General features: G+C 44.8%; 1 protein-coding gene across 2 annotated transcripts in view; it reads left to right on the top strand.

Moving 5' to 3' along the window:
• Nucleotides 1–6040: 6040 nt before the first annotated feature.
• Nucleotides 6041–26310, top strand: part of LOC120318772 (G-protein coupled receptor 20-like) — a 33258-nt gene continuing 12988 nt past the window's right edge. The window contains exons 1-2 of one of the 2 annotated variants that reach the window (XM_039366830.1): nucleotides 6041–6253; nucleotides 24260–24463. In XM_039366830.1, coding sequence (XP_039222764.1) covers nucleotides 24461–24463 — 3 coding nt within the window. In that variant the 5' untranslated portion in view covers nucleotides 6041–6253; nucleotides 24260–24460. The remainder of the gene's footprint in view (nucleotides 6254–24259; nucleotides 24464–26310) is intronic. The other variant, XM_039366831.1, reaches the window with a different exon arrangement.

Genomic DNA, 26310 nt, shown 5'->3' with positions numbered 1-26310 from the left:
CCGTTGCCTTCTCCACATCCTTTTTTTCATGCGTACCCAAAAGGGAACAGACTGCTACCCTTCTCTGACAAATAATCAATTTAAAAATAGCAAATCTATCCACTATATATAGCCAAAGGCCAGAACAGTCTCAGGCGGATCTGCATTTTTTCTATCTTACCCAGCTAGAGAACTTAACCAAGGGAAAATTCACACCCAGAAGGCTGTGTCCACTGCGTGGCCGAGCAGAACCAACACCACACCACTCTCAAATCCTTGTGAGAAACACAACGTCCTGGAGGGCTGTCGTGTGAGTCCCACTCAGCACGTCATAAAAGATCTTTTTTTTTTTTACAAAGGGAAGGAAGGATTAGCCGTGACATCGGTCCATTTATTCCAGTAAGTCTTTTGCAAGAATCAAATTTTGTAGATCCTTAAGGTCACTTTCTTTCGACCGAGCGTGCAGAAGAGCCTAACATGTAATGAAGTTTTTTTTTAAAAAAAAAATTTCTCAGTCCTATATTTATGCCCCATTGTTTAAAAAAAAAAAAAAAAGTTGCTTACCATGTTTTTTAAAAAAAATATGAAACAGAATTTATCACTGCAGCAGAGACAAGCAGGCAAGGAAACAATTATCATATCAATAAATGCGAGCAGGCGTTCCTCAAATTACAATCACAGTTGAGATTAGCATTTCCGTCGCTAAGCAAGGCAGTTGACAAGAAAGTCACACCTGATTTTGGGACCTTGTTGTTAATTGAATCCCTGCAGTTGTGAAATGAATCAGGTACCTCCAACTTTCTTCGGTAAAGGTATAAATCAGCGGTTCTCAACCTGTGGGTCGGGACCCCATTTGGGGTCAAACGACCATTTCACTGGGGTCGCCAAACAACGCAGTCTGCCATTTTTTCCCCCTTTTCCTTAGCTGTGCTACTCCCTTTTATTCTGTTGGCTTTTGAAAGCCAATAGAATAGATTCTCTTGAATAGAGTCTAATTCTATTGGCTTTCAAAAGCCAATAGGAATTGTCCAGGCTGTCTCTGCCCTGCTGAGCCCGCCAAAAGTCCCACTCTGCAAACGGTGCTGCAAGTTGTCTGCAGCGAAGGCGAGCTGTCTGGAAGCTTCCACCCCTCCCTGCTGAGCAACTACTAAAAATGTAAGTAAACGAAGGCCAGGGGTGGGAGGTGGGAGGCCGGCGGGCGCAGGGAGGGTTGCTGGCGCGCGTGGGGCCCGGCGGGTGCCTTACCTCCCTTGGGCTGGGCCAGCTGGTGGTCCAGCCGGTGGTCGGCCTGCGCCGTCTCTGCCTCTTGCCAGCTACGCCTCGACCGGCACAGCGGGCGGCACCACGCATGCGTGGTGCTCCCAGGCAGGGAAAGTCCTCGACTTACAACCGGTTGGGTAGTCCTCGACTTACGACCGGTTGGGGGTCACGGCATTAAAAAGGTTGAGAACCACTGGTATAAATACATAATAATATAGCCTCCTCCTCTTAAGCTTAAATAAAAATTAAACCATGACGTAGAGAATATACATAACAAATATATTTCTTTGTTTCTTTATCATTTTTATAAAGTGACCCATCTCACAACATGTAACCCTGGGTGGCATAAACTAAAAATGAACAATATTAACAAAAAGCATTCCCACAATTAAAACTGTGGCCTTACCAAGGCATTATAAAGTGGTATTAACACTTCACGTGATCTTGATTCTATTAACAGAGGGATAGAATGAAGATTTCATGAAGTGTTAATACCACTTTACAATGCCTCGGTAAGGACACACTTGGAATACGGCATCCAGTTTTGGTCACCACGATGTAAAAAAGATGTTGAGACTCTAGAAAGAGTGCAGAGAAGAGCAACAAGGATGATCAGGGGACTGGAGGCTAAAACATATAAGGAACGGTTGCTGGAATTGGGTATGTCTAGTTTAACGAAGAGAAGGACGAGGGGGGACAGGATAGCAGTATTCCAATATCTCAGGGGCTGACCCAAAGAAGAGGGAGTCAAGCTATTTTGATCACCATATCACAAAAAAAAGATGTCGAGAGTTTGGAAAAAAATCAGAGAAGAGCAACTAAGATGATCCCAGGCCTGGAGGCCAAAACATACGAAGAACGGTTGCAGGATTTGGGTTTGGCTAGTCTAAGAAAATAAGAAATAGGGGTGACATGATAGCAGTGTTCCAGTATTTTTTAAAAAACTTTTTATTGAGTACAGCGTTCCAGTATTTGATGGGCTGCCACAAAAAAGAGGGGGTCAAATTATTCTCCAAAGCACCAGACGGAAGGACAAGAAACAATGGTTGGAAACTGGTCAAGGAGAGAAGCAACCTGGAATTAAGGAGAAACTTCCTAACAGTGAGGACAATTAACCAGTGGAACAGCTTGCCACCAGAAATCGTGGGCGCTCCATCACTGGAGATTTTTAAGAAGAGACTGGACAGTCACTTGTCTGAGATGGTGTAGGTTCTCCTGCTTGAGCAGGAGGCTGGACTAGAAGACCTCCAAGGTCCCTTCCAGTTCTATTCTATTCTATTCTATTCTATTCTATTCTATTCCTTATTCCGTTCCTTATTCTATTCTATTCTATTCTATTCTATTCTATTCTATTCTATTCTATTCTATTCTATTCTATTCTTATTCATATTCATATTCATATTCTATTCTATTCTATTCATATTCATATTCATATTCTATTCTATTCTATTCTAAAATCCAGCTAAAACCATTGAGCAGAAAAGAGTTAAACAGCCTTGGAAAGCCAACCTAGCCTGTAATATTTTTTTGGCAGAGTATTTTGTTTTAAGTTGGCAAAACACAAGTAGCTGTAATTGACCATGGAATGCTAAATCTGCCAAGGATGCAAGCAAGGCTTGTCTAAAACTCAAAACGGGGTTTTTGGCATGACCGCCAATTCATATTTCAGCAAGATGAAAGATGAACTTGAGTCGTTAATGCTGTGGCCTCAGGTCAATTCCATTTCTGAAAGAAAGGCAGAGAAACAGAGAAAAATTGTACAGATGGAAGGGACCTTGGAAGTCTTCTATCCAACCCCCTGCTTATGGTAGGAATAGACTAGACTAAACTAGACTAGACTAGACTGGACTGGACTGGACTGGAATGGAATGGAATGGAGCAACAACAATGATCAGGGGACTGGAGGCTAAAACATATGAGGAACGGCTGCTGGAATTGGGTATGTCTAGTTTAATGAAGAGAAGGACGAGGGGGGACATGATAGCTGTGTTCCAATATCTCAGGGGCTGCCACAAAAAAGAGGGAGTCAAGCTATTCTCCAAAGCACCTGAATGAAGGACAAGAAGCAACAGATGGAAACTAACCAAAGAGAGAAGCAACCTGGAACTAAGGAGAAACTTCCTGACAGTTAGAACAATTAACCAGTGGAACAACCTGCCTCCAGAAGCGGTGAATGCTCCAACACTGGAAGTTTTTAAGAAGAGACTGGACAGCCGTTTGTCTGAAATGGTGTAGGGTTTCCTGCCTGAGCAGGGGGTTGGACTAGATGACCTCCAAGGTCCCTTCCAACTTTATCATTATTATTATTATTATTATTATTATTATTATTATTATTATGGATCATCACACAGTCAGCCAGATGTTCAGACTGGATTTGGCATTTTGTCTACCTATCGAGTCCTTACCCAGGATCTGGGATAGGCAGATGTGGATGTTTGATGGTATTACAGGTATCGTCGCAGGATGGAAGCAGTTCCTAGTAAAGCTGCCTTTTGCAATTGACTAATAGCGAATTTGTCAATGCCAATGGTGTTCAAGTGGTGCTCCAGTTGTTTTGGGATTGCACCCAAGGAGCCTATGACTATTGGCACTACCCTTGCTTGCTTTTGCCACAGTCTTTCTATTTCTATTTGTAGGTCTTTGTATTTTGTGATCTTCTCCAGCTCTTTCTCGTCTATTCTGCTATCTCCAGGCACTGCCACGTGCACTATCCAGACTTTTTTGTCTTTCTTATCGACAATTGTTAAGTCTGGGGTGTTATGTTGTTGTTGTTGTTGTTATTGGACTGGACTGGACTGGACTGGACTTGAATGGAATGGAACAGGACAGGACAAACTAGAACAAATTAGAATAGAGCTGGAGGGGACCTTGGAGGTCTTCTAGTCCAGCCCCCTGCTCAAGAGAGGGGGAGGAGGAGAAGGAAAAGGAGGAGAGTAAAGGAGAAAGAGGATGGGAGGATGGGAGGAGGAGGAGGAGGAGGAGGAGGAATGGGAGGAAGGGAGGAGAAGGAGAAGGGGGAGGAGATCCCCAGAGGAAATTAAAAACTCAGAACTTCCTGCAATACTCTTAACCTTGGCAGATAAAAGAATGAGCAGACACATTCGCCCCACATCCTTATTGGGATTGGATTTAACCTGGCTTCATTCTTTATATGTTACATGAACCCAAACTATTGGTTAGATTATGTGCAAACAAACAAGGGGGGGCAGGGGGAGTAATTCAATGTAAGCCAAATAAATATGTTGTGTGAATGAAGTCCCTGGGAAATGGTTATTTTTGGCTCCTTTACAAAGTTAATTATCAAGACTGAGAAACTGTGGGGACTCTGGCAGCATATTAAATCCTTCCTTCCTTCCTTCCTTCCTTCCTCACTCCCTCCCTCCCCTTCCGCCTCTCTCTCTGTCCCTCCCATTCCTTTCTGTCATTTCTTCCTTCCCCCTCTCCCTTCTTTTTTTCCTCCCTCCCTCCTTCCCTCCCTGTCTCCATCCCCTTCTTTTTCTTCATCTCTCCCTCCTTCTCCCTTCCTTTCATTCCCTTTCCCTTCCTTCCTTCCTTCCTTCCTTCCTTCCTTTCTTCCTTTCTTCCTGCCTGCCTGCCTGCCTGCCTGCCTGCCTGGCTTCCTTCCTTCCTTCCTTCCTTCCTTCCTTCCTTCCTTCCTTCCTTCCTTCCTTCCTTCCTTCTGAGGGAAGTTAGCCCAGAGAAGGAAATATTAAAAGGGCAGAAAAATATATTTTTCCTCAAAAGGATTTTTTTAAAACCATACCTGGCCCCAAATCTATCTCTCTGCCCCAAGCAAGAGCTAGCCCATACAAGTGCAGATGTAAAACCATCAGAGAATTGAAGCCAGAGCAATCAAGAAGACAAAGAGAAAATCTGCATGCCCCACCCAAACTCTAGGAGTCATTAGCCCCATCACCTGGGAAGCAGGATATGATAATAGGATTAAAACCACAGATATCAAGGCCTAGAAAAACGCTCAGAAATAGCCTCAAGGTTCATGCCACAGGAACAGGAAACTATTCCAAACAAGGCTAGAGGGGGTATAAAAACCTACTGCCCATGTGCTCAACCCCTCTTTCCTCTCCTCTGCTCTTTCCTGCAAGGACTATCTTTCTGCTTCTTCAATAAACTGTAACCTTCTTCCCAAAACAGTCGCCATGTTGTTTATTTATTCCCGGCTTGGATGAACCAGGATGAAGACTTATTTCTGACCCTTCCTTCCTTCCTTCCTTCCTTCCTTCCTTCCTTCCTTCCTTCCTTCCTTCCTTCCTTCCTTCCTTCCTTCCTTCCTTTCTTCCTTCCTTTCTTTCTTTTCCTTCCTTTCTTTTCCTTCCTTCCTTCCTTCCTTCCTTCCTTCCTTCCTTCCTTCCTTCCTTCCTTCCTTTCTCCCTCCAGTCTAATTTTATAAGTTTTACTATGTTCCTTCTGAGAAATCCTTTTTTTTTTCCCCCTAAGCTAAAAAAAGACGCACTTGCTTTAACTTTTCTCCAAGAAACAAGGCATAAATCCTTCAGATGGAGCACGGCTGGGCTGTTGTGGCCTATGTCGTGGGCCAGATTGTTTTTCTGAAACAGTTTACAAAATGTTCCGAAAAGCTACACGATGATTTCCTTGTTAAATTCATCCTTGTAAAAGTCAGCCTAGCCCTAATAAACTCTTCGGCCTTAATTCCCCCACTGAAGAGCCAAAGAGGTGCAATCAATAAATCAGGGCAGATATAAATGGGCCATTACATCGGCTGTTTACTGGAGACACACTCTGACAGCCCTGATAATTTCCCAGTTGTAAGGCCGGTTCTAAGGCAGGGCAGGAGTCTACTTCCCTTCCTGCCTTTTGCCAAAACGTTTTTGGATGCTGGAAAAAGAACTCTGACGTCAATCTCAAAGTAAACCCCAAAGCTTCCCGGCTCAAAGATTGATTTAGCCCTCTGGAGTTACAAGAACTGCTGGTTGCATATCTCCAATCTGGAAGGAGAATCTGCCTGGAAGCTTCTTCAGCCCAGTGGAATAGACAGGTAAGGACTTTGAGGGTGAGGGGAAGTGGCATGGGCAGAAGGGGGACTGGACCCCAGTGTAAAAAAGAGAGGGAGGGAGGGAGGGAGAGAGAGAGAGAGAGAGAGAGAGAGAGAGAGAGAGAGAGAGAGAGAGAAGAAAAAGAAAGAGAGGGGGGAAGGAAGGAAGGAAGGAAGGAAGGAAGGAAGGAAGGAAGGAAGGAAGGAAGGAAGGAAGGAAGGAAGGAAGGAAGAAGAGAGAGAGAAAGGAAGGAAGGGAGAGAGAGAAAGGAAGGAAGGAGAAAGGGAAGGAAGGAAGGAAGGAAGGAAGGAAGGAAGAAGAGAGAGAGAAAGGAAGGAAGGAAGGAAGGAGAGAGAGAGAAAGGAAGGAAGGAAGGAAGGAAGGAGAAAGGGAAGGAAGGAAGGAAGGAAGGAAGGAGAAAGGAAAGGAAGGAAGGAAGGGGAAGGAAGGAGGGAAGGAAGGAAAGAAAGAAGAAAGAAAGAAAGAAAGAAAGAAAGAAAGAAAGAAAGAAAGAAAGAAAGAAAGAAAGACTCTCTCCAGCTTTTCATCATGTTGTACATGAGATCCAGCAAGTTGTAAGAAGGCATCTGAATTTGGGATGTAGTCAAGACTGCGGGGCACCTGTTGAATGTCTTTTTTAATGTGCAGTGGACTGAAAAGATTGAGGCAAAACCAGAAAGCCCGTGGAAATGTATCCATGGAGGGAAAGCTGAGAAAAAAATGCAAAGGGCACAAATTAGCATCCTCTGAGCCCTAATTCCTGAGGCTCTAGCTGCGCTGCCAGTAGCTTTCCTGTCAATCGCCTCTTTGCAAATCCAGAGAACAGCGTTGTCGCTTCAGTTTGCATTGCAAGAGGATGGCAAAGTTGCTCAGCCTTCGTGGGAAACACAAAAATTCAAAACTCAATTCAAAAATTCTGCAGGGTAAAACTGGAATCTAGGAGATGGTTGAAGGAGAGGAAAGAGGATATATTATAGGGTGAAAGGGGCTCCATTTCCGGAATGTGGTTAAAACTCAATGTCTTGAGTTGAAAACATGCCTGCGTGGATGTTGCCTGTGCTAAGTCTGCATCTCCTGGGTCTTAGGCTATCAAGATGGTTGAGTACTAAACCAAAGCCTAATTTATTCCTCCGGGATATTGAGGACCACAAATTGCAGACGTGAGCAAGAAACGGAGATGTAACATGCTTGTCTAGAAATTATGAGTTTAAAAAACATCCGGGACTTGGAAATATTGAATGGAGAAGGGGTCGATCAAGAGAGAAATTAAAGAATTACAGAATAAAAGAGAGGGAAGGGATGTTGGAGTTTTCTTAGTCCAACCCTCTGCTCAAGCAGGAGACCCGATACCATTTCAGATAAACTGTGGTCCAATCTCTTTTTTGAAAGTCTCAGGGGATGGAGCAGCCACAACGTCTGGAGGCAAGTCGTTCCACTGGTTATTTCTAAGTATTAGGAAGTTTCTCCATAATTTGTCGATGGGGATTCTTGGTCATCCAGGTCATGGTTGTCCCAAAGGTGCCTTTTTCAAGAGGCAACTGGACTTTCTTGTTTTTCTTTGAAGACCTTTCACTTCTCATCCAAGAAGTTTCTTCAGCTCTGACTGGATGGTAGGGAGTGGCATTCTAGAATTAAGGAAGTCTAGAATTCTCCTTAATTCCAGGTTGCTTCTCTTCTTGATTAGTTTCCCTCCGTTGCTTCTTGTCCAGCCTTTGGGTGCTTTGGAGAAGAGGTTGACCCCCTCTTCTTTGTCATCAAGGTCCCTTCCAACTCTATTATTCTCTTATTCTATTATTCTGGAGGGAAGTTCTTACTGTCAGGAAATTCCTCCTTAGTTCTAGGTTGCTTCTCTCCTTGATTAGTTTCCCTCTGTTGCTTCTTGTCCAGCCTTCGGGTGCTTTGGAGAAGAGGTTGAGCCCCTCTTCTTTGTCTTCAAGGTCCATTCCAACTCTATTGTTCTCTTATTCTATTATTCTGGAGGCACACTCTTACTGCCAGGAAGTTTCTCCTTAGTTCTAGGTTGCTTCTTTCCTTGATAAGCTTTCATCCGTTGCTTCTTGTCCAGCCTTTGGGTGCTTTGGAGAAGAGGTTGACCTCCTCTTCTTTGGGGCAGCCCCTCAAATATTGGCAAACTGTTATCATGTCACCCCTGGTCCTTCCCTTTAGTAAAGTAGACATACCTAGTCTATGATATAGATATGGGATATGGACATCGAGACATGGAGATATCTAAATCTCCATATCTCCTAGATGTGGAGGAGTTGTAGACATTCCGGTTGACAGGAGTGACTACTGAGGGGTTAGGGACAAAAAAGTCAAGGTGATTGCCTGATGTCCATTGCAGGAACAATGCACATAAAAGGGGAAGGCAGTTATGGCCCCCCATATAGACTTTTTTTTTTAATCTCTGCTGTCTGAGAGGTCAGGTGCCTTATCTCAGCTCCCCACCAGTTGGACCATCCATGGACCACCTCTGCAGATGAAAGAGAAACAGAGCTTCATTTCAAGGACCCGTTGCCAAATCAACGTCCGATCACATATTGTCTCCTCTGTACAAACTGGTAACATTAAAGATGTGATCCTGGAGCAGTTGGCCTTAATCCCTTCCCTTTCCACCCTCCCTTCATCACCCCCCCCCACACACACACACAGACACAGAGAGATTCTTCCAACTCCTGCAGAAGATTGTCTGCATTTTTTCATTTGTCCCAGTCTGTGTATTCATTCCAATTTTGAAGAATGCATGCAGGACCATGTTATCAGCTAAATATGTGTGGATGTCCCTTGAAACAGAATACAGAATATAGAACAGAATAATAGAATAGAATAGAAAATAGAATGGAATGGAATGGAATAGAATAGAATAGAATAGAATAGAATAGAATAGAATAGAATAGAATAGAATAGAATAGAATAGAATAGAATAGAATAGAATAGAATAGAATAGATGAAGTGGAGTGGAATGGAAGAATAGAATGGAATGGAATGGAATGGAATGGAATGGAATAGAATAGAATAGAATAGAATAGAATAGAATAGAATAGAATAGAATAGAATAGAATAGAATAGAATAGAATAGATGGAGTGGAGTGGAATGGAAGAATAGAATAGAATAGAATAGAATAGAATAGAATAGAATAGAATAGAATAGAATAGAATAGAATAGAAGGGAACTTGCAGGTCTTCTAGTTCAACCCCCTGCTCAAGCAGGAGACTTTGTACCATTTCAGACAGATGGTTGTCCAGTCTTTTCTTAAAAACCTCCAATAATGGACCACCACAACCTCTGAAGGCAAATTGTTCCACTGGTTAATTGTTCTGACTGTCAGGAAGTTTCTCCTTAGTTCTAGGTTGCTTCTCTCCTCAATTCGTTTCCATCCGTTGCTTCTTGTCTTCTTCAGATCTTCTCACCTCCAGCCCTCTAAACATTTTTCTTACTCTTCTCTGTACTCTTTCTAGAATCTCACCATCTTTTTTTTGTGTGTGTGTTTCACGGTGACCAGAACAGAATATCTATTTGCATGCATTTACCTAAAAGCCATCGGCCACTCTGGGTGAGGTGCTGCTGACGGGGGTGCCCCCCTGCCTTACAATCTGCAGGTTTCCTATCCAAAATGCATAAATTCAGCCTCCGGTTTCTAGCTGACCGTGAGTTAGCAAGATAAAGGTCTGGCAGGAGTCCCTCCCCACACAGATCAAGACATGCATGTTCCAGGGAAGAGGGCAGTTGTGCAATCAGAGCCCCAGTGTGGTCAGCCAGATGGACAAAGCCAAAGCTCCTGCTTTATCCAGGCATGAATGCCTTACCTGCCAAAAAGGATGAGCTGGGTTTTTATATAACTCCTGTTCTCATTGGCCTGCAGGATTGGGTGGTCACGCTCTGCGTAGAGAAAACAGAGAATGGGTAAAGAGAGCACAGGTAGCCCTCAACTTACGAGCACAACCTGAGCCCCAGATTTCTGTTGCTAAGGGAGACCTTTGTTCAAAGGAGTGTTGCCCCCATTTTACGACCTTTCCTGACACCGAGGTTAAGTGATTCACAGCAGCTGTTAAATGAGTCACACGCTTGTGAAGTGAGTCTGGTTTGCCCGTTGACTTTGCTTGTCCCCAAAAGGGGTCCTATGATCTCGGGATTCTGCAACTGTCATAAATAATAACAATAATAATAACAACAAGGACAAATACAAAGACCTACAAATAGAAATAGAAAGACTGTGGCAAAAGCAAGCAAGGGTAGTACCAATAGTCATAGGCGCCTTGGGTGCAATCCCAAAACAACTGGAGCACCACTTGAACACAAATTCGCAATTAGTCAATTGCAAAAGGCGACCTTACTAGGAACTGCTTCCATCCTGTGATGAGATCTGTAATACCATCAAACATCCACATCAATCTATCCCAGATCCTTGGTAAGGACTCGATAGGTAGACAAAATGCCAAATCCAGTCTGAACATCTGGCTGATTGTGCAATGATCTATAATAATAATAATAATAATAATAGTAATAATAGTAAAGTTGGAAGGGACCTTGGATGTCATCTAGTCCAACCCCCTGCTCAGGCAAGAAACCCTATACCATTTCAGACAAACGGCTGTCCAGTCTCTTCTTAAAAACTTCCAGTGTTGGAGCATTCACTGCTTCTGGTGGCAGGTTGTTCCGCTGGTTAATTGTTCTAACTGCCAGGAAGTTTCTCCTTAGTTCTAGGTTGCTTCTTTCCTTGATTAGTTTCCACCCGTTGCTTCTTGTCCTGCCTTCAGGCGCTTTGGAAAATAGCTTGACTTCCTCTTCTTTGTGGCAGCCCCTGAGATATTGGAACACTGCTATGCTGTCCCCCCTCGTCCTTCTCTTCGTTAAACTAGACCAGACATGTCAAACACAAGGCCTGGGGGTCGGATGCAGCTCGCAAAGTGGTTTCATGTGGCCCGTGAAGCCATCCTGGAAACAGTGAGGGAACGGCCCCTGGGCCAGCTGGGAGCCAATGTACAATTTTGTGGTGGCCATCTATGCTGAAACACCGTCCAGAAACAGCAAGGAACCAGCCCCTGCCGCGTCACCCCCGCCCCCTGGGTGCATGCTGGGGAGGGGTCACCCTTTGTGGGGAATGAAGAAATGCACCATCGCCTGGAAGTGGCCAGCAAATGGCCCTCGCCTACTTCACCTATCCGGCTTGATGGGCTCCGGGGGAGGGGTTTCAGCAGGCAGTGAGTCTCCTCCAGTGGACCATGCCTTGGCACTTGCCCCGGTCCCACCCCCTTCTGCCAGAGACCCTCAGATCTGTCCCACTCCTGCCCAGGCCCCCACAGGCACCCTTGACGCAAATGATGTAGAGCTGGCCATGCCCACCCAATAGGCCACACCCACTCTGTCCACACTCACCCAGTAGGCCACACCCAACCTGGCCACACACCCCGGCCCCCCGAGGGCAACCGCAATGCTGATGCGGCCCTCAATGAAATTGAGTTTGACACCCCTGGTCTAGTTTAACAAAGAGAGGGACGAGGGGCGACATGATAGCAGCCTTCCAATACTTGAGAGTCTGTCACAAAGAAGAGTTGTTGTTAGTTGCAAAGTCGTGTCTGACCCATCGCGACCCCATGGACAACGTTCCTCCAGGCCTTCCTATCCTCTACCATCTTCTGGAGTCCCTTGAAGCTCACGCCTACTGCTTCAGTGACTCCATCCAGCCACCTCATTCTCTGTTGTCCCCTTCTTCTCTTGCCCTCCATCTTTTCCAGCATTAGGCCCTTCTCCAGGGAGTCTTTCCTTCTCATTAGGTGACCAAAGTACTTGAGTTTCAACTTCAGGATCTGGCCTTCTCAAGAGCAGTCGGGGTTGATCTCCTCTAGGACTGACCGGTTTGAACGACTTGCAGTCCAGGGACTCGCAGGAGTCTTCTCCAGCACCATAGTTCAAAGGCCTCCATTCTTTGGCACTCAGCCTTTCTTATGGTCCAAAGAAGAGAGGGTCAACCTATTCTCCAAAGCACCTGAAGGCAAAACAAGAAAATTAACCAAGGAGAGAATCAACCTAGAACTAAGGAGAAATTTCCAGATAGTTAGAACAATTAATGACTTGCCTCCAAAAGATGTGAGTGCTCCAACACTGGAGGTTTTTAAGAAGAGATTGGACAGACCTTTGTCTGAAACGGTATAGGGTTTCCTGTCTGAGCAGGGGGTTGGACTAGATGACCTCCACGGTCCCTTCCAACTCTGTTATTCTATGCATCTATGCTAGCAAACTTATTCTGTATTCTGTTAATTCAATTCCCGGAATTTGAGGCCAAAAGAACTTCAAGTGACAAATCATTGGAAAGATTGCAATGAGTTTTAAGAGGAAGGCCAGTGTGGACAGCAACGGGGTAATGGACGGTAGTCGGGCCTGGGAGAAGAACCATAATGGTTTCTTGAGAAAGAATCATAGATTTGTGGTGGACGATTTAGATCCGCTTCCTGGAACCTCCACTTTTAAAGAGTCCTGTTGAGCTGACGGTAGAAATGATATTTTTCTTGAAATCTGGAGAGTCACATGTACATCAGTGTGTCCTGCTTTTCTTGGTTTCTATTTTTAGGAGTCCTTCTTATGGTTTTTTATTATTATATTGGGTTTCTCGTAAAGTTATGTTTATGTAGTAGAATGACTAACAAGTTCTTTAAATACACCAGGTAATCAATCGGAATAGAACTGGAAGGGGCCTTGGAGGTCTTCTAGTCTAACCCCCTGCTCAGGCAGGAGACCCTATACCAGTGGTTCTCAACCTTTTTAATGCCGCGACCCCCAACCGGTCATAAGTCTACTCAACTGGTCGTAAGTCGAGGACTACTCAACTGGTGCAGCACCGTTTGCAGAATGGGACTTTTGGCGGGCTCAGCAGGGCAGAGAAAGCCTGGACAATTCCTATTGGCTTTTGAAAGCCAATAGAATTAGACTCTATTCAAGAGAGTCTATTCTATTGGCTTTCAAAAGCCAAGAGAATAAAAGGGAGTAGCACAGCTAAGGAAAAGGGGGAAAAAATGGCGGACTGCGTTGTTTGGCGACCCCTGTGAAATGGTCGTTCGACCCCAAATGGGGTCCCGACCCACAGGTTGAGAACCACTGCCCTATACCATTTGAGACAAGGAGCTGTCCAATCTCGTCTTAAAAGCCTCTAGTGATGAAGCACCTATAACTTCTGGTGGCCAGCTGTTCCACTGGTGAATTGTCCTCACTGTCAGGAAGTTTCTCCTTAATGCCAGGTTGCTTCTCTCCTTGATGAGTTTCCATCCATTGTTTCTTATCTGGGCTTCTGGTGCTCTGGAAAATAAGTTGACCCCCCTTCTTCTTTGTGGCAGCCCCTCAAATACTGGAATACAGCTACATGTTCCCCCCTAGTCCTTCTTTTCTCATGGGAAGACTTTATATCTCCCCAATTTATTATACACACAAATAAGACTGGCATTTCACTACGGTATAATCCTTGTCTGTGACTGGATACCATCAGAGAAAGGCAATTAGTGAATTATTCTTCTCCAGAAACTGAGGATGAGCATCAGCAAGGTGGCATATTGTGCTAGCAAAAGTTGGAAGGTTTTTTGTTTTTTTTTTGAAAGTCGTGATATGCTATTGAAAGTCATGGTATGCTATTGAAATTTGATTTGCGGACAATTCCGTGTTTGCGAAAAGGATTTCCAGCTGTCTGCTACGAACCGCAGTTTACACGTAGTCCTCGACTTACATCCGTTTGTAGTTTCTTGTGACCATTTGAAGTTGCAACAGTACTGGAAAAAGTGACTTGTGACTGTTTTTCACACGGGGGGGGGGCAGGGGAGAGGACTTTGTGGTGCTTGATGTTGTCTAAGCTTGGTGGCTTTCTTGCAAATGATGTAGGACCCAACCAGGTAACTTCATCAGTGCTAGAAGGGAGGGGGGGTTGCAGGGAGGAGGAGGAGGAGGAGGAGGACTCCTTTGGTGACCTTGGTGCTCTCTGAGTTTGGTGGTTTTCTTGCAGACGTCTCATTACCAAATTAAGTAACATCATCAGTGCTAGAAGGGAGTGCTGTTTGCAAGAGGAGGAGGAGGAGGAGGAGGAGGAGGAGGAGGAGGAGGAGGAGGAGGAGGAGGAGGAGGAGGAGGAGGAGGAGGAGGACGACGACGACGACTGTGGTTCCTTGGTGCTCTCTGAGCTTGGTGGTTTTCTTGCAGACGTCTCATTACCAAACTAGGTAACATCATCAGTGCTAGAAGGGAGTGCTGTTTGCAAGAGAGGAGGAGGAGGAGGAGGAGGAGGAGGAGGAGGAGGAGGAGGAGGAGGAGGAGGAGGAGGAGGAGGAGGAGGAGGAGGAGGAGGAGGATTATTCCTCTGGTGTCCTTGGTGCTCTCTGAGCTTGGTGGTTTTCTTGCAGATGTCTCATTACCAAACTAGGTAACATCATCAGTGCTAGAAGGGAGTGCTGTTTGCAAGAAGAGGAGGAGGAGGAGGAGGAGGAGGAGGAGGAGGAGGAGGAGGAGGAGGAGGAGGAGGAGGAGGAGGAGGAGGAGGAGGAGGAGGATTATTCCTCTGGTGTCCTTGGTGCTCTCTGAGCTTGGTGGTTTTCTTGCAGACGTCTCATTACCAAACTAGGTAACATCATCAGTGCTAGAAGGGAGTGCTGTTTGCAAGAAGAGGAGGAGGAGGAGGAGGAGGAGGATTCCTCTGGTGTGCTTGGTGCTCTCTGAGCTTGGTGGTTTTCTTGCAGATGTTTCATTACCAAACTAGGTAACACCGTCAGTGCACAGTTGGAAAACTACTTCGACAGAGGAAAGGTAGACAGCCATTTGTTAGGTTGCACATTCAGTCAAAGTTCAGTCAAATTTATATTCTATTCCCCAGTGTGAATACCTAAATAAACAAATCACTCCAAGCTCCTTTGGCTGCTTCTCCGTGTCCTAAAGAATTTGGCGCTAAGCCTGCACTATTGTGGACACACACACACACAAATCTGAAACGGAGACAGAGAAGCTTAATTACTGACTCAGTAAAGACTCAGGGAAGTCTTTAAAGTGGATTTTTGCTGGAGACTGTGTAGAATAAATTCAATTTACAAAGCCTCCTGGCTCACATTTCTAGGATGGCAGAGTTGGCGTGGGCTGTAACTGATCTGTGAAAGAAGACAATCTCTTTTGTCGGCGAGTGCCGGGAAATGAAGTTGGAGAGGTGTCAGTGGCCATTGTGTTTGATTCTTGGTGAGTTCCTCGTGAACGTCAAATATTCCTGGAAAGATAGTCAAATAATTGGAAGGAAAGGAGAGAATGAACTCAACTGCATCTTTTAATCCAATGTTTTTCAGCCTTGGCAACTTTTAAGATGGATGGACTTCAACTTCCAGAATTCCCCAGCCAGCTTTGGGAATGGAAGTTCACCTATCGTAAAGCTGTTTAGGCTGAAATAAGTAACTGAGACGGAAGGGGCTTTAAGAGGTCTTCTAGTCCAACCCGCTGCTCTTACAGAAGGCTTATATTATTTCTGATAAATGGTTGTGCAGCCTCTTCTTAAAATCCTCCAGTAATGGGGCACTACCAACTTCCAAAGGCAATTCCTTTCACGGCTTAATCATTGAATCTCTTTGAACAGTTCATTGGTGAACTAATTTATTAATAAATCAATCTGTTGGTGGATTAGTGAACAGTGGTGAATTTAGTATGAGTGAATTAGTCAACTAATTTATTAATAAATTAACGGACTAAACATTTAATTAGAACCGTTGAATGCTATTCTAATCTCACGTCCACGCTCCATGCATTGACTCCAACACATGCAATCGTGGTGCATATGTGATTTGTTGCATTTTTATTAACCTATATCAGGGGTCTTCAAATTTGGCCCTTGTATGACTTGTGGATGTCAACTCCCAGAATTCTTCAGCCAGCATGCCTGGCTGAGGAATTCTGGGAGTTGACATCCACAAGTCATAAAAGGGCCAAGTTTGAAGACACCTACTTTGGACTTCAACTCCCAGAATTCCTCAGCCAGGCACGCTGGCTGAGGAATTCTGGGAGTTGAAGTCCACAAGGGCCAAGTTTGAAGACCCCTGACCTATATCAACCCTCACTCACTTTTCCCTATAAGCATGAGACCCTTACCTTGTAAAATGAAGATACTCAACACCTACTACATCTAGTATGACTGATGTTTCTATATTCCTCGCCTTTCCAAATCTGTGGTCCTCCAGACATTGGGATTTTTACCTCCCAGAGTTCCACCCCAAAGTGGAAATTACTGGGAGATTTGCCTCCTTAAATCCACCCTCCCCCATTTAATACCACTTTACAATGGCTACACTTAGAATCCTGCATCCAGTTTTGGTCGCCATGATGTAAAAAAGATGTTGAGACTCTAGAAAGAGTGCAGAGAAGAGCAACAAAGATGATTAGAGGACTGGAGGCTAAAACATATAAGGAACAGTTGCTGGAATTAATGAAGAGAAGGATGAAATGGTGTAGGGTTTCCTGCCCGAGCAGGGGGTTGGACTAGATGACCTCCAAGGTCCCTTCCAACTTTACTACTATTACTATTACTATTACTAATCTATCTATCTATCTATCTATCTATCTATCTATCTATCTATCTATCTATCTATCTATCTATCATCTAGGTCAGGGGTAGGCAACCTTGGCCCTTTTATGACTCATGGACTTTAACTCCCAGAATTCCTAAGCAGGCATGGCTCAACTTGGAAACCTCTCCCTTTCCCCTCAGCGTGCCTGGCTCAGGAATTCTGGGAGTTGAAGTCCACCAGTCATAAAAGAGCCAAGGTTGCCTACCTCTGGGCTAGGCCTAGGTCACTTTATGACTGGTGGACTTCAACTCCCAGAATTCCTGAGCCAGCATGGCTCAGCTTGGAAACCTCTCCCTTTCCCCTCAGCATGGCTGGCTCAGGAATTCTGGGAGTTGAAGTCCACGAGTCATAAAAAAAGCTGAGGCTGCCTACCCCTGATCTAGGTCGGTCTGTCTGTCTGTCTGTCTATCTGTCTGTCTGTCTGTCTGTCTGTCTATCTATCTATCTATCTATCTATCTATCTATCTATCTATCTATCTATCTATCTATCTATCCCAGGGGACTTCAACTCCCAGAATTCCTGAGCCAGCATGGCTCAGCTTGGAAACCTCTCCCTTTCCCCTCAGCATGGCTGGCTCAGGAATTCTGGGAGTTGAAGTCCACGAGTCATAAAAAAAGCTGAGGCTGCCTACCCCTGATCTAGGTCGGTCTGTCTGTCTGTCTGTCTTTCTGTCTGTCTGTCTGTCTGTCTATCTATCTATCTATCTATCTATCTATCTATCTATCTATCTATCTATCTATCTATCTATCCCAGGGGACTTCAACTCCCAGAATTCCTGAGCCAGCATGGCTCAGCTTGGAAACCTCCCCCTTCCCCTCAGCATGGCTGGCTCAGGAATTCTGGGAGTTGAAGTCCACACATCATGAAGGGGCCATAATTCCCCCATGCTGGCTCAGGAATTCTGGGAGTTGAAGTCCACGAGTCATAAAAAAGCCGAGGTGGCCTGCCCCTGCCCTATTCTATTCTATGAAAAAGATCACAAAAATGGGATTTCTCACAGATCTGGCACAGCCTTCCTTCCAATGGCGGTTTCTTTCTGACCCTCCTGTCCTCCTTGGCCGTTCTCTTCTCATTCTGGAAGCCTCCAAGAGATAGGGTTGTCTCTTCTTGGTCTGCTATCCATCACTCAGCCTTCATAATTGCCTGGGAAACCTGTCTCTCCTTGGCAGCGTCTCAACAGCCAGCTGGAAATGTTACAGCTGTTGACCAAGGATTGGCCGAGGACCTCTTGCAGAGCAGGAATGTCAGAGGTCAGCAGGATTGGAGGGTGTCCGAATGAATGCCGTGGTCTTCTCAACCCAGGGGTCCACACTACAGCAATTGAGGGAGGGGGTTTCACCCCTCTTTGTAGCGGGTTGCTTCTCTCTTTGATCAGTTTCCGTCTTTGATCAGTTTGCTTCTCGTCCCTCCCTCTGGTGCTTTGGTGGATAACGTGACCCCCCTCGTCTTTGTGGCAGTTTCTCAGATACTGGAACACTGTTATCATGTCTCCTCTATTCCTTCTTTTCTTTAGACTAGACAAACCCAAGTCCCACAGCTGTTCTTCATATGTTTCAGTCTCCGAGCCTTGGATCATCTTAGTTTCTCTTCTCTGATTTTTTTTTCCCAAACTCTCAGCATCTTTTTTGTGATATGGTGACCAAAATTGGCTGCAGTATTCCAGGTCTGGAAGACTCTATACCATTTCAGACAGGTGACTATTTAGTCTCTTCTTGAAAACCTCCACTGATGGAGCGCCCACAATTTCTGGTGGCAAGCAGTTCCACTGGTTGATTGTCCTCACTGTCAGGAAGTTTGTTCTTAATACCAGGTTGCTTCTCTCCTGGATCAGTTTAGAATAGAATAGATTAATGAATAGAATAGAATAGAATAGAATGGAATGGAATGGAATAGAATAGAATAGAATAGAATAGAATAGAATAGAATAGAATAGAATAGAGCTGGAAGGGACGTTGAAGGTCTTCTAGTCCAGCCCCCTGCTGAAGCAGGAGACTCCATACCATTTCAGATAGGTGACTGTCCAGTTTCTTCTTGAAAACCTCCAGTGATGGAGCGCCCACAATTTCTGGTGGCAAGCAGTTCCACTGGTTGATTGTCCTCACTGTCAGGAAGTTTGTTCTTAATTCCAGGTTACTTCTCTCCTTGATCAGTTTCTAGCCCTTCCTTCTGGTGCTTTGGTGAACATCCTGCACCCCTCCACCTTGTGGCAGCCCCTCAGATACTGAAACATTGCTGTCATGTCTCCCCTATTCCTTCTTTTCTTTAGACTAGCCAAACCCAAGTCCCACAGCCGTTCTTCGTACGTATGTTTTAGCCTCCGGGCCTTGGATCATCTTAGTTTCTCTTCTCTGATTTTTTTTTTCCAAACTCTCACCATCTTTTTTGTGATATGGTGACCAAAATTGGCTGCAGTATTCCAAGCGTGGCCTCACTAGGGTTTTATAAAGCGGTACTAATACTTCTTAAAATTTTGGCAAACAGTCAGACCGTTGTCTGGTGTCTGGAAGTAGCAATGCTTCAACAGGGAGTCTTGGGTCAAACTGCTCCTCAAAGCCCACAAGTTCTTCTTCCTCTTAATTGATGTCAACCTTTTGCAAGCAATCTCAAGTACTGAAGAGAAGAAGCTGTGTAGTGTACTGAACCAGGGCAGATGTATTTATCAAATGTCTCTGCGTCTGGAGCAACTCAATCTGCCCTTGTTTGGTCCCTGCTACTGGGGCCAGTTCATTTCTCCATGCATGGGAATTCTCTCGCTCGCTACTATCCACATCTGGAGGCTCAAGCCCCAGGTACATTCCTTAGCTACAATACAGAATCTCACGGCCTTCTTCTGCAATACCTTGTTCAACTTCCCAACCTGTTGTTCCTGGTGGTCTCCCAACCATGGAGTAACCAGGTTTGGCCTTCCTGAACACTTTTTGAGCTCAGCCAAGACCAAGGGTCTTCAAACGTGGCAACTTGAAAACATGTGGACTTCAACTCCCAGAGTTCCTCAGCCAGGCATGCTGGCCTGAGGAAATCTGGGCATTGAAGTCTACTATTAACGCTGCTCACCTTGGATGTTCTTGCTTTGACAACACATGGAGATGCAGCCTTTTTCTTTCTTATGCTTTACTCTTAGAATTAGATCAGCGGTTCTCAACCTATGGGTCGCGACCCCATTTGGGGTCGAACGACCATTTTACGGGGGTCGCCAAACAACTTGATCCACCATTTCCCCCCCTCAGGGGGCAGCGCTGCGCATGCGCACCGCGCATGGGGCGCCACCGCGCATGTGCACTGCATATGTGGGCGCCGCCGCGCATGTGCGCCGCCGCGCATGTGCGCCGCGCATGGGGTGCCATGCATGCGCGGCGCGTTTGTGTGGCGGGGGTCACCGTCACACAAATGTTGAGAAACGCTGAATTAGATGGTGCTGTGGGAGGTGGAGGAATGTGGTGGGAGTTAGTTAGACATAACAATATTGTACTCCTGTGTGAATTCAGAGCTTGAAATAAGAGATGATAAGAATTGGCGGGGTTAGAGATCAGGAGGGAAAGCCTGCAATTCAAACTAATTGGAGAATGTGATTTATGATTGCTAATTGAAGGAGGGAATTGTGCTTTGATATTAGGTGCTCAGGGGAGGGGAATTGAGATTTCGGCTTCCTACGTGTGGATGCCATGCAACTTGAATAAAGATTCTTTAAGGTAAACAATGCCTTGAAGTTCTTTGAAGAGTTTCATCTGCCATGCAACTTGAATAAAGATTCTTTAAGGTAAACAATGCCTCGAACTTCTTTGAAAAATTTCATCTGTCGGAACCATGACATCTACAAGTCTTAAAGTTGCCAGGTTTGGACACCCTTGTCCAAGATTGTCCTCTCCTGTGACTCATGAGACCAGATACTCATGCATCTGGCAATAAACACATCCTTAGCACAAAGTATATGGCTGCAACTCAGTATTTAAATGAATACAAGACCGAGGTTGCATCCTGTCAAGGTTTAATGATTTAAAAGCTAAATAGCTTGTGTAAAGATGTAAGGTAATGTGGATGATGCAGTATAGGAATGACTCAGCAGGTGTGTGTATCCCTTTAAGAGCCTGAGTATAAAAGGGAAGTTTTTTTGCTGGAGTCTTTCTCTCTCATGCGTTTGGCTGCTGTAACTGCTGTATATTAGAATTTGCTGTTTCACCACGTGTATGCATCTTATTTCTAGTGTATATTTGTAGGTGTAGTGTAATATAAACCACCATTTAATTACAAACCACTGTTTATGGTATTTACTCCTGGGTTACCTCAGTGCAATAAGACTGTGCGTGCTCTGACACATCCATGTATCACGTAAGTGTGGGTTAATCATGTTTTGTTGACTAGTTCCACGTAATGTTAAGTTATACACAATGGTTGTCAGGCCACAGTGATTGAGTGACAGTCTTTATAATAATAATAATAAAGTTGGAAGGGACCTTGGTGGTCATCTAGTCCAACCCTCTGCTCAGGCAAGAAACCCTATACCATTCTGGACAAATGGCTGTCCAGTCTCTTCTTAAAGACTTCCAGTGTTGGACCATTCACCATTTCTGGAGGCAGGTTGTTTCACTGGTTAATTGTTCTAACTGTCAGGAAGTTTCTCCTTAGTTCTAGGTTGCTTCCCTCCTTGATCAGTTTCCATCTGTTGCTTCTTGTCCTGCCTTCAGACACTTTGGAGAATAGCTTGACTGCCTCTTCTTTGTGGCAGCCCCTGAGATATTGGAACACTGCTATCATGTCCCCCCTCGTCCTTCTCTTCATTAAACTAGACATAATGCAATTCCTGCAACCGTTCCTTGTACGTTTTAGCCTCCAGTCCCCTGATCATCTTTGTTGCTCTTCTCTGCACTCCTTCTAGAGTCTCAACATCTTTTTTACATTGTGGTGACCAAAACTGGATGCAGGATTCTAAGTGTGGCCATGTTACTTTGATCCATGTTAATGAGAACGATCCAGCGATGGGAACCATCTCACATTCTCAAGAAGAGGACGCATTTTCTCAGTCTCTCCTTTCCCATCCTGATAACGGAGACTTTGACAAATGCGTGCACACAGACACATACGCAGTGGGTTCCTGCTGTTGCTGCCGAAGACTGCCGCAAAATCCTAAACACGGTTTCAAACAAAGGTTGGCTTTGTTTGATCAAGCTAGTCCCCTTGAATTTAGAACCAATTCCGATTGCTTTGTTGTTGTTGTTAATTGCGAAGTCGTGTCCGACCCATCGCGGCCCCATGGACAACGTTCCTCCAGGTCTTCCTGTCCTCTACCATCTTCTGGAGTCCATTTAAATTCACACCTACTGCTTCAGTGACTCCATCCAGCCATCTCATTCTCTGTCGTTCCCTTCTTCTATTGCCCTCAATCTTTCCCAGCATTAGGCTCTTCTCCAGTGAGTCCTTCCTTCTCATTAGGCGGCCAGAGTACTTGAGTTTCAACTTCAGGATCTGGCCTTCTAAAGAGCAGTCGGGGTTGATCTCTTCTAGGACTGACCGGTTTGAACGCCTTGCAGTCCAAGGGACTCACAGGAGTCTTCTCCAGCACCATAGTTCAAAGGCCTCAATTCTTTTGCACTCAGCCTTTCTTATGGTCCAACTTTCACAGCCATACATTGCAACTGGGAAAACCATGGCATGGACTATACGAACTTTTGTTGGCAGGGTGATGTCTCTGCTTTTTAGAACGCTGTCTAGATTTGCCATAGCTTTCCTCCCCAGGAACAAGCGTCTTTTAATTTCTTGGCTGCAGTCCCTATCTGAGGTGATCTCTGAGCCCAGAAAAATAAAATCTGTCACTACCTCCATTAGTCATTAAGCAGAAAGTTGCAGTGTCCAGAAGTTCCATCCAGAAGTTCTTGGTTTCCTTGTGGCATATTTAGCCATGGTTAGCCTAACCATGAGACACACACAAAAAAAAAACATGTGAAGACTCCAGAAAGTGTGCAGGGAAGAGCAGTAAAGATGATAAAGAGTCTGGAGGCTAAATCGTAGGATGATTGATCGATGGAGCTAACTATGTCTGGCTTGTCAAAGAGAAGGATTAGTGGATGTGGTATCTGTCTTCCAGGCCTTGAAGAGATGTCATAGAGGGTTGACTTATTCTATAGAATACCAGAGGGCAAGACAAGGAGTAATGGGTGGAGATCCAATGTAGCAGTAAGGAGAAATTTTCTGACAGTGAGAGCAATTACTCAATGGAATAGCTTGCCTTTTGGAGTTGGGCATGCTCCATCATGAGATTTTTTAGAAAAAAACTGGACAAATACTTGACTGGGATAGTGTAAGGCAGGGGTCTTCAAACTTGGCCCTTTTATGACTTGTGGACTTCAACTCCCAGAATTCCTCAGCCTGTTGAGACTCTAGAACAGTGTTTCTCAACCTTGACAATTTTAAGGCATGTGGACTTCAACTCCCAGAATTCCACAGCCAGCATTGCTGGCTGTGGAATTCTGGGAGTTGAAGTCCAAATGCCTTAAAATTGCCAAGGTTGAGAAACACCGCTCTAGAAAGAGTGCAGAGAAGAGCAACAAAGATGATTAGGAGACTGGAGGCTAAAACTTACAAGGAATGCTTGCTGGAATTGGGTATGTCTAGTTTAATGAAAAGAAAGACGGGCGGGCGACATGATAGCAGTATTCCAATATCTCAGGGGCTGCCACAAAGAAGAGGCAGTCAAGCTATTCTCTCTTTTTTTTATTATTAAAAAGTTTTTAATATAAAGCTATTCTCCAAAGCACCTGAAGGCAGGACAAGAAGCAACAGATGGAAACTAATCAAGGAGAGAAGCAACCTAGAACTAAGGAGAAACTTCCTGACCATGAGAACAATTAACCAGTGGAACAACCTGCCTCCAGAAATGGTGAATGGTCCAACACTGGAAGTCTTTAAGAAGAAACTGGACAGCCATTTGTTTGAAATGGCATAGGGATTCCTGCCTGAGCCGCGGGTTGGACTAGATGACCTCCAAGGTCCCTTCCAACTTTTTATTATTATTATTAATATTATTATTATAGAACAAGAGTCTAGAAAAGTCACAGAGCATTCTCCCAGCAGATCCATGAAGTCATTCTTCTCTTGGCATACAGGATGAATAGCTAGAAACTTGGGGTATTTTTCAGAGTTGGCTAGTCTTTTCGTGCATTTTGTCTTTTGCTTCTAAATTAAAGTTTATTTGCCCTTTTTCTTATCTTTCACCGAGTGAGGGTAGATCTGCTTAAAAGCAAAGGAGCACACATTTGCAGATAAAAACCCATCATTGCAAGCACATGGCCGGGCTTAAATATTCAGCAGCTTTTCTATCACTTCATAAATTTTCCAGCCGAATCAGGGCGCTCGGCCAAGGCTTTTTGCAGAGGCATTTGACAAAACTGAAGAAAGACGAGAAGTTGGAGTCTGATTTATTTTTGCATTATTTGGTTCCCAGCGACTGTGCCCTACCCAGCACCTAACTTTGCTCTCAGGGCTACACTTAAAGAGGAGAAAAGGAAACGGAACAGGTCTCTCCATTGCATGCCTGGCTGTCTGCTTTCGCTCCCGTTCGGAGAGCTGGGAATCCGATGTTTCAGATTTAAGGGTGCTTTATTCCTCCTTGATTTCAGCGTTTGTTCATTTCACGGTGCCTTGAATGGTAAGTAGACAGTCTTTTCTTCTGTTCAGTGTCTAGCTTCAAAAAGTAGGCAAGGGGAAAAGGGAAGGAAGGAAGGAAGGAAGGAAGGAAGGAAGGAAGGAAGGAAGGAAGGAAGGAAGGAAGGAAGGAAGGAAGGAAGGAAGGAAGGAAGGAAGGAAGGAAGGAAGGATGAAGGAAGGAAGGAAGGAGTGAAGAAGGAAGGGAGGGAGGGAGGAAAGGAAGCAAGGAAGGAAGGAGGGAGGGAAGAAGGGAGGGAGGAAGGAAAGGAAAGAAGGAAAGAGGGAGGGAGGGAGGGAGGAAAGGAAGGAAGGAAGGAAAGAGGGAGGGAGGGAGGGAGTGAAGAAGGAAGGAAGGAAGGAAGGAAGGAAGGAAGGAAAAGAAGGAAGGAAGGAAAGGAAGGAAGGAAAGGAAGGAAGGATGAAGGAAGGAAGGAAGGATGGAAGGAGTGAAGAAGGAAGGAAGGGTAGGAGGGAGGGAGGGAGGAAAGGAAGCAAGAAAGGAAGGAAGGAAGGATGAAAGGAAGGAAGGATGAAAGAAGGAAGGAAGGAAAGAGGGAGGGAGGAAGGGAGGAAGGAAGAAAAGAGGGAGAGAAGGAGGGAGGGAGAGAGTGAAGAAGGAAGGAAGGAAGGAAGGAAGGGAGGGAGGGAGGGAGGAAGGAAGGAAGGAAGGAAGGAAGCTAATTGGATCCACAACTGCTATAAAATGTTGCAGCCCAACCAACATGCTGAAATATATTGCCTTTTCCGTAAAGCCCTGAATGATGTCAAGGAGGTTCATTATATAGAAGATGGGGCAAAACTGGGACCCGAAGGACTTATTGGCATCTGCTCCGTCGGCTCCTGCATGTTTTTCCACCCTGGGGCCCTCCAGAGAGTTTGAGCCTGGGGCTCCCAGAAGCCTCAGCTGGCCTAGGTAGAAAAAGGCTGGACCGAACACCAGACAGAAATTAGGCCGCTTCCTCTGTGAATGTCACAAACTTGAGTTGCAAATCCCAGATGTGTTATTAAAAATAGTTTTATGGCTCTCCGCTTTAAAAAGAAATGTGAGTTTTGGTGAGTCAGGAGCAAATCTCCCATCTTGCTGACTCGGAGGGGGGGGCTAATCAAATTAATTTTCTTTCTTTTGGCCTTGATATTTGTTTGAGGGTGTGTGTGTGTGTGTGTGTGTGTGTGTGTGTGTGTGTGTGTGTGTGTGTGAAATTGTTTATCCTGTTGCCTGTTGGAGAAAGGTTTTGTTATCCCAACGTGGCACAGATTTAACATCATTTATACCCTACAGGCTTATTTTACCTACTGTATATTTACGTTCTTGAAAAGTTGTTGCTTGATGTTTCTCCAGAACTCCTTACTGGCGTTCTCCAGCGGGTTGTAACCCCAAATGGCTGAGGAGTAATGGCACGGACAGTAAACAGTCTGATTTATTTTGACTTGGCAAGGCTGTAGTCCTCATGAATCATGGAGATGGATTTTTAGAATAATGGGCCCAATATCTATTGAAGTTTAAAGTATTTATAATTATCATGGCTACCCTCCAGGTCTTAATAGAACTGGTTGATTTTATGCAATTTACCCGATTCAGACCCCTTTGATTTAATATGTTAATAATTTTAAATTCTGTTCCAAGGAAAGGACTGTTTAACAATCTTGTCTCCAATTATATTTTTTCCTAAAGTTTGCTGGGCATAAAAGATATGAGGATTCATACTTTGTTACTTTCCAGGTGCTTTGTATTAAAAATGCCCTCTGTTTCTGGCCCTCAGCAATACTGGGTAAGACTCAAAACATTTACGACATTCTACATTAAAAGTTATTATTCTACTTTTTCCCTGATAAAGGTGTGTAAAAGAG

The sequence above is a fragment of the Crotalus tigris genome, unplaced genomic scaffold (assembly GCF_016545835.1).
Source record: "Crotalus tigris isolate CLP2741 ecotype Arizona unplaced genomic scaffold, ASM1654583v1 scf7180000020425.245734, whole genome shotgun sequence".
NCBI classification, from domain to species: Eukaryota; Metazoa; Chordata; class Lepidosauria; order Squamata; family Viperidae; genus Crotalus; species Crotalus tigris.
The sequence above is the reverse complement of the archived record's forward strand: the minus strand, read 5'-3'. Positions and strand labels throughout refer to the sequence as shown.